Source organism: Lepidochelys kempii, chromosome 7 (assembly GCF_965140285.1).
Source record: "Lepidochelys kempii isolate rLepKem1 chromosome 7, rLepKem1.hap1, whole genome shotgun sequence".
Classification (NCBI taxonomy): domain Eukaryota; kingdom Metazoa; phylum Chordata; order Testudines; family Cheloniidae; genus Lepidochelys; species Lepidochelys kempii.
Window position 1 is genome coordinate 126,140,749 of NC_136386.1, and position 8,520 is coordinate 126,149,268.

Genomic DNA, 8,520 nt, shown 5'->3' on the forward strand with positions numbered 1-8,520 from the left:
AGAAAGTTAGGTCAATCTAGCAACATCACTACCCTTTAGGGACGTAGTTAAGCTGACTTAAGTCCTAATATGGACAGCACTAGCTCAACCTAGCTACTGCCTCTTGGAGAGATGGATTTACTACAGTGACAGAAGAACCCCTTCTGTCGCTATTGTGTCTACACTGTAATGCACAGCAATGCAGCTGCAGCACTGCAGCTGTGCTAATGGAGCATTTCTAGTGTAGACCTAGCCTAAGATTAAGAGGTGACTGGATCATAGTCTTCAGGTAACTACATGGGGAAGAGATTTCTTATAGTAGGTGGCCCTATTCTAGCAGAAATAGTCAAAACAAGATCCAGTGGTTGGAAACTGAAGATGAACAAATTCAGACTAGAAATAAGGTGCACATCTTTAACGGTGGGGGTAATTAACTATTAGAATAACTTTAGTTAGAAATATGGTGGATTCTCCATTACTTGAAATTTTTAATCAAGACTAGATATCTTTCTAAAATATATGTTCTAGCTCAACCAGAAGTTATGTGCTTGATGCTAAAATTAGTGGGTGAGGTTCTGTGGCCTTTGTTATGCAAGAGGTCAGACTAGATTATCTTAATGGTCCTTTCTTGCCTTAAAATCTATGAAAACATCCCCCCTTTTTTTTTCTCAGGCTGGGAATTGTGCCTCCTGCTGTATGGTTCCTGTGTCCTTGAACATCCAGGTATTGTGGGCTGAGGTGGGCCTCCAGTCCAACCCACAAAGTCAAGTGCTGGGAGCACGTTATTGGTATCAGTGTCAGTCTCTGAAGGTATAGTACCATTATTATGCATCTCCACCCCCAAAGGCCATAACGTGGGGGATATGGGTTACATGAAGTCTGAGGGATCCTTCATATAGCTCTGGTATTGAAGGGTTGGAGTTCACGGGATCTTACCATTTGTCCACATAGATTGGCAAGATTACTTCCACATTGCCAGCCACCTGGCCTATAGTAAGTACCTGAGATTTATGATAGAGTTGAATCAGTATTGGTACAAGGTATGGCAATTTGGACTCTTTACGGCGTCAAGGATCTTCACAAAATACCTTGTGGTGGTAATGGCTCACCTGAGGAGTCAAGGTATTCATATCAATGCCTATTTGGACAACTGGCTGATCTGGGGCAGGTCACAACGGGAGACCTCAGCGAGCTGGGACTGCGCTTTGTCCCTATTCAATTGCATGAGACTTCTAGTGAACTGCAAAAAGTTGTCACTCATGCTGTCGCAGATAATAGCAGCTCTATGAATGCTAATCGACTTGACGTTAGAAAGAGTGCACTGCCTGAGGACAGGTTCCAGTTGCTACAAGGACTCTTACTTCATTTGATGTCACAACTAACCACAACAGTACAAATATGCCTCGTAGTGCTAGGCCACATGTTGGTATGCATATATATGACACCACTTGCCAGACTTTGCTTGTGTACCCTCCAGTTCTGGCTCAAGGCTCTCTATTCGTCGATGAAACATCCAATAGCCAAGAAGGTCAAAGTACTACATCATGTCATTGCAGAACTGGTTTCGTGGCTTGAACCTGCAATCACATGAAAAGGGGTCCCTTTTTCAATCCCCTTGTGACGAAGTGGGACTGTTCTTAATGTTTCCTCTGAATACTGTAGGGGTGCCTCGGTTTCCCCTATGCATTTCGTAAGTCTCTAGGTGGTGGGATAAGGGAGTATAATTGTTGCAGAGCAAAGGGCCAGCACTCTGTCTCCTGGCAACTGATGGTCTGGGCCCTTCCCCCCTGCAAAGTGATAGCTAAAGGGTTGGAAAACAAAGGAATCAGGTGACCTCCTGGCCCGGGAAAGGGACAAAGCCCAGAGGAGGAGGGGCTGAAGGGTGAGTCAGTTGGGATTTGTCTGGGGATGAGGAGTGAAGTGCAGACATGGTTGTCTGGCTCATTGCCCCCCAAAATGGACCCAGCTGAGGGGTCCCGTTCTCCATACCTACAAGCTCCGTTTTAAACTGTGTTCCTGTCATCTAATAAATGTCTGTTTTACTGGCTGGCTAAGAGTCACATATGACTGAGAAGTTGGGGTGCAGGACCATCTGGCTTCCCCAGGACCCCGCCTGGGTGGACTCACTGTGGGAAATGCACAGAGGGGCAGAGGATGCTGAATGCTCCAAGGTCAGACCCAGGAAAGTGGAAGCTGTGTGAGCTTTTTGCCCTGAAGACAATCTGCTCACAGAGAGGAGACTTCCCCAGAGTCCTGACTGGCTTCGTAGGGAGCAGTTCCAGAGCATTGCCCAGGGACTCTGTGACACCCCTCCCAAACAAAGACCCTGCTCATGGATGCATCAGTGACAAGTTGGGGAACTCACTTGGACCACTTGCAGATCAAAGACATCTGATCTCCAAATGACATGGGGCTTCATGTGAATGTTGTAGATCTCTGAGCCATCAGACTAGCTTGTCTGGCATTCCTGCCTGTCCTCAAACTCGATAATTCAGGTCTTTGCAGACAATATGACAGCTATGCAACAACATAAACAAGCAACAGGCACCTGCTCTTTGCTCCTCCGCCAAGAGGCCACTGATTTTTGGAATTGGTACCATCAGAATGTGGTAAGACCAATGTCTCTTCACCTCCCAGGAATCAGCAACAACTTAGAAGACTTCCTAAGCAGGACAGTCAGTGACCAACCAGGAATGGTCATTACACAGATCCATCACAGAACTGATATTCCATCCGCGGGGACTCCCATAAGAGACTTTTTTGCCATTAAGGACAATGCAAAATGCAAGAGCTTTTGCTCCACAAGAGTCCTGAGTCCAAGGATGCTAACAGATGCCTTCTTGCTACAGTATAACAAGGGCTTGCTTGTATGCCTTCACACCAATTCCCTTCATTCCCAGGGTGATTTCCAAAATCAAGAGACAAAGCTACAATCTTTCTGGTGCCTTAAATATGGGCCAAGTCAGTTCTGGCTCACAGACCTATTCCAGATGTCCATTCAGCTTCTGATCCATCTCTCAGACAGCCTGGATCTGATCTTGCAGCATTGTGGCCAGACACATCATGCAGACCAGAGTCTCTGCACCTGATGGTATAGCTAGTGGGTGGCTGACCACCACACAGAGAAACTGCTCCATACAGGTCCAGGAAAACATCTACCAGAAGGACATATTCTTGCATGGTAAATAGGTTCTCACTATGCATAGCCCAAAATGGCCTAGACCCAGCCCAGGCCTCAGTACCAAAGATCCTTGAAGACTTACTGTAGCTCAAGCAGACAGGTCTCTTATTCGGTTCTACTGAAGTCCACCTCACAGTGATTTCAACTTATCACCTGCCTGTGCAGTCATGTTTGGTCTTCTCTCACCCCATGGTATCAAAGTTTCTTAAAGGGCTACTACATGCTCAAACACTGGTCAGAGAACCCACTCCTGCCTGGGACCTCAGTGTACTCCTCTTGAGACTGATGGAGCCTCTCGTTGAGCTTCTCTCAGAATGCTTCCTGGGACCACCTCACTCTGAAAACAGAAAGAAAAGGAGTACTCGTGGCACCTTAGAGTTAGTCTCTAAGATGCCACAAGTACTCCTTTTGTTTTTGCGAATACAGACTAACATGGCTGCTACTCTGAAACTCTGAAAACAGTCTTCCTAGTCGCTATCACTTCAGTCAGAAGAGTAAGTGAGCTTCAGGCGCTCCTGGCTGAACCCAAATGCAGTTCCATTGGAATATGGTGATGCTGAGATCTCATCAGAACTTCCTCTCCAACGTGGTCTCAAAATTCCATCTGAGCCTATCCATTCGCTTGCCTGTCTCCTTCCGAAAAGCACATTTATCACTGGGAGAAAAGAAATTACACACACTTGTCATTTCCAGGTCTCTGCTCTATTGACAGAACAAAATCATTCCACCTGTCAATCCTGTCTCTTTCTCCCTATACCAGAGTATTCAAAAGGTCAACTTCTTTCATCTCAAAGAATATTGAAACAGATCACATGATGCATCCTCATGTTATTAGTTGGCTAGTGTACCTCTCCCACTAAATATCAAGGCTAACTCCACCAGCATTCAAGTGATTTCTTCCACCTTTTTCAGATATGTGCCACTATCAGACATCTGCAAGGCAGAAATGTGGAGTAAACCACTGACCTTTGTCAAGCACTGTGCCTTGGATTTAGCTGATCAGATGCCAAGTTTAGGAGAGTAGAACTGTGATGCTGTATGGAATCTGGGAGATACTTGTGGATATTATGAATATCAATATTGTAAAATTGTAATGAGTTGTGCCAGGTATCTGCAAAAATGTTTCAGAGTAACAGCCGTGTTAGTGAGCTGTAGCTCACGAAAGCTCATGCTCAAATAAATTGGTTAGTCTCTAAGGTGCCACAAGTACTCCTTTTCTTTTTGCAAAAATGTTATAATTTGCCAGATATGATAATTTCATTTATGTGTTTGTATCACCTTTGTATTATGAGTTATAGATATATATGTATGTCTGTATTTCAAACTTATGCTATGCTTCTGGGTGACACCCCCAGACAGTTTGGCATCAGTACTGCCTAGCCTGCTTGATGGCCCATTAAGGACCATCAGCTATACAACTGACCCATTGAGAGACAGCAGAGAATACACCTTATGACTCAGCAAGGCATGCATGGGCATGCCTATGGACAGAAAAGGTCCTCCAAGCCTTGTGCTGGGCAGCTTGTGTTGGAAACAAAGGAAGCACAGGGCGCATGGCAAAATAGAATCATAGAATATCAGGGTTGGAAGGGACCTCAGGAGGTCATCTAGTTCAACCTCCTGCTCAAAGCAGGACCAATCCCCAACTAAATCATCCCAGCCAGGGCTTTGTCAAGCCAGGCCTTAAAAACTTGTAAGGAAAGAGATTCCACCACCTCCCTAGGTAATGCATTCCAGTGCTTCACCACCCTCCGAGTGAAAAAGTTTTTCCTAATATCCAACCTAAACCTCCCCCATTGCAACTTGAGACCATTACTCCTTGTTTTGTCATCAGCTACCACTGAGAACAGTCTAGATCTAAATACTATAAAAGACAGCTGCATCTTCTCCATTTTGTCTTCAATCCTGCTTCTTACCTCTGGAGGAACTTTGCTACAAACTGAAGCTCTGAATAAAGACTGAATGATCCATCCAAGCTGTGGATGTATTCCAGAGGGACTTTCAAGTCAGCAAACTCACCAATACTGCTAGGAACCTGATATATGGACTTTGAAGTCTTTGTATGTATGTGACTGCTTTACCCTTTAACATCTCTCTTGTTCTTTCTTTTTTCTTTATAATAAACCTTTTGTTTTAGACACTAAGGGATTGGCTGGCAGTGTGGTATTTTGGGTAAGATCCAAACCTATACTGATCTGGTAACATGGCTGACCCTTTGGGGTCAGAAGAACATTTTGTATATGTGGGCAGAGTTTTTTAAATAACTTCTCACTGTACTGGGCCTAGGTGCTGATTGGGAGCCAGAGAATTGGAATGCAATAAAGGGGGCTTTGTGATTTCTTTTTTTTTTTGCTTCTTGATAACCAGTGTGGGGGATCAGAAGCACAGTTTGTGACTGGTTGGGGAGTGTAACTTCAGTATTACCCACCAGTCTTGGGAGTATCTGCTCTTCCTTTTGCAGCTTGCCCTGATCTTGGCATTTCTAGTGAGGGCTGCCCCAATCACAATGGGTCACAAGAACTACAATCCTTATTTGACTGATGCAGCTAGAATTCCTCATTCCCTCTGTCCTGAGGGGATATTGCTTGCCAATCACCTAAGTAGGGCTCCATACTGATACATAGTGGAAGAAAGGATAGTTACTTACGCTACAGGCATCCGATGAAATAAGCTGTAGCTCATGAAAGCTTATGCTCAAACAAATTGGTTAGTCTCTAAGGTGCCACAAGTCCTCCTTTTCTTTTTGCTACAGTAACTGTGATTCTTCTAGATGTTGTCAGTGTGGATCTCATGACCTGCTCTCAGAGTCCTTGGTTACTAGGAGCTTCAGATTGTGAGGGAACCGAGAGAAGGTCATGGCTGCTCTGCCTTTTGTGCCCTGTCATGGGAGCATGAGGTAGTACAGGGTGCATGTGTGACCCCAATGGACACAGCAATAAAAAAAAAAGTCTGGTTTTGTATGTATGAGGTGCGTGCACACCGTACAGTGGGAACCACACTGACAAAAACATCTAGGAGAACCACAGCTACTGCAGGGTAAGTAACTATTCTTCTTCTACACTGCTCTGTAAAGTGTCCCAGTTCTTCATTCTGAAGGGGAAAGGGAAAGGGGTATACCCACACATGAAAGTACTACATTTCTCTTATACCTCATCAAAACACTTCCCTGTGGTATGCCTGACCACAGTGTCAGAGTTCTTTTCACTTTGAAAATATGATCTATCTACAGGAGATGGTAGTAATAGCTAGTGGAGACTGCTTGCTATTTGGAGCCTCACCAGTCATTTTGGGCAGCCTTTACCTCTGCAGAAACATGCCCTATGTTGGAAGATGCATCTGTGGCTCTGGGAATGCTAAGCTGTTGGTGTTTTCCTTTTCCTGCAGTCCCTCAGCATGACCATGGTGCCTTTGACAACCGTCGTTGCCTTCACTGACATGACAGAATGGCCAGAGCCTCCACGTAGCCAGCCCAGCACGTACTGGAAACTCCCATTTGACTTCTTTTTCCCCTTCAAGGTTGCACTGAATGGGGGGATAAGCTGTCAAGGAGACCTGGCTGGTGCTTTCCTGATGTCTCTCACATTCTGCAGCATTCTCAGCTTCTGAAGAGAATGAAGTCTGGTGCTCAGCTCCTCATGGCAACATTTATGCCCAGATAGTACCAGAGAGCTCACTCCATCCTGCTGTATCCTGGTGTCATATCTGGTGCCAGTTCCTCACCTGGGTGAGACAATACGAGAGATACAGTGACCTAAATGATTCCTCTTTGTTCTTGTGAACAGCAAAGAAAGTGTTTATCTGACAGCTAGAAAAGGCAGGTGTTTCAGGGAATCCTGTTAATGTAATGGTACAGTCAGAATATGATGCAGACCAAAGACTCTTCCATTCTGTTCAGGTTCTCACCCTGTGCCTATCATCATGCTATCCCTATTCCTTCCTGTAGTGCATTGTGACATGATTAACGTCTGTCACCTGTGATTCTTCCATGTCTGCAATCCCTTTATGCAGATTTGTGAAGGTCAACCCAGCATTGCTCATGGGGGATGGGAGGGCAGAAGGAGCAGTCTCTGTGTGGAACAAAGAGGAGAGAGGGAATGAAAAGGAACTCTCTTTATTCTGTCCCCTACAAGAAGGAAAAGTCCCTTCTGAGCTGAGCAGTATGGAGAAAAGTGTGGCTTTCATTTCTAGTTTCCCTCCCTATTGGTGGGGAGTCTGGAGCTCACTTGTTCAGCTCCCTGTTACAGAAGGGCCTCATCTTTCCATGTGGAATTGTAAATAATACATTTTAAATCTGATATAATTTATCCAGTGATGGTTTCAATAGAAACTATCAGTGCCTCTGTGACTGTCTTTAGAATGTATGCCTTTGTTAGGGGATCTGAATTATTATTCAGTGAGTGGTACTATAATGACCTATCTACTAGTCTCCTCTGGCCCATTTTAAATAAGCTGGCCTTGTGCATCTGTGTCAATCTTTATCTCTTATTTTTGTGTTAATCTCTTCAAATAAAATTATCAATTGAACATGCATTACTTTATAAAAATGTTTTTATTTGCAAGATGAATATGCAAGACACAAGGAATTATGGAGGTTCCGTCCTTTGGGATTACTGTCCTGGGAATTTTATGCCCAGGTATCTTGACAGCTCTCCTTTCCACCCTTACAGCTCTTCCCTCATGCGTATGGGCTCAGTGCCACACTCCCCACCTGTGGTGGTTTAGGAATCTCTAAAACTGGGAAGTACTACTGCTTCAGGTCCAAGCAGAGGCTATACTGGCAGTGAAAGCCATCGTGAATGTTGGATGATGTATAGGAGATGGGCCATTGTGAGCAGTTGGAGATTAAAGTGAATTATTTTAGAACAGGTTTGCAACGTATTATGAGGCTGCAGTGTCATGCAACACCTAGGGTTTGACCCTGGCCTCCTGTGTCTCAGTGACATTTCATAGATTTCAGGGCTGGAAAAGACCTCTATTATCTTGGGATAAATGAAGGGGGCAGGTGGGGGGGGGTAGCTTCCTTTTATGGACACCCAGCCAGCCAGTTAGCTATAAAATCACTCTTGGTAGCTGTTCTCTACTTGCTTTACCTGTAAAGGGTTAAAAAGCCCATAGGTTAAAAAAAAGGGAGCGGGCACCTGACCAAAAGAGCCAATGGGAGGGCTAGAACTTTTTAAAATTGGGGAAAAAACTTCCCTTTGTCTGTCTGTTGTTCTCCAGAGAGAGGGCAGAGACAGAGCTGGGACTGTGCTATAAGAGGTTTGAGCCAGGTATGGAAAACCATCAAATCATACCTAGGAATTGCTTATCTGAAACCCCAGATATGTAAGTAAATCAGGGAATGTCTAGGAAGATGCAAT

At 44.7% G+C, this 8,520-nt stretch overlaps 1 protein-coding gene across 1 annotated transcript in view; it reads left to right on the forward strand.

Annotated features, from left to right (window-relative positions):
• Window positions 1-7,690, forward strand: part of TCTN3 (tectonic family member 3) — a 60,119-nt gene extending 52,429 nt beyond the window's left edge. The window contains exons 13-14 of the mRNA XM_073354693.2: window positions 652-789; window positions 6,545-7,690. Of these exons, the coding sequence (XP_073210794.1) occupies window positions 652-789; window positions 6,545-6,766 (360 nt within the window). The 3' untranslated portion in view covers window positions 6,767-7,690. The remainder of the gene's footprint in view (window positions 1-651; window positions 790-6,544) is intronic.
• The last annotated feature ends 830 nt before the right edge of the window (window positions 7,691-8,520 follow it).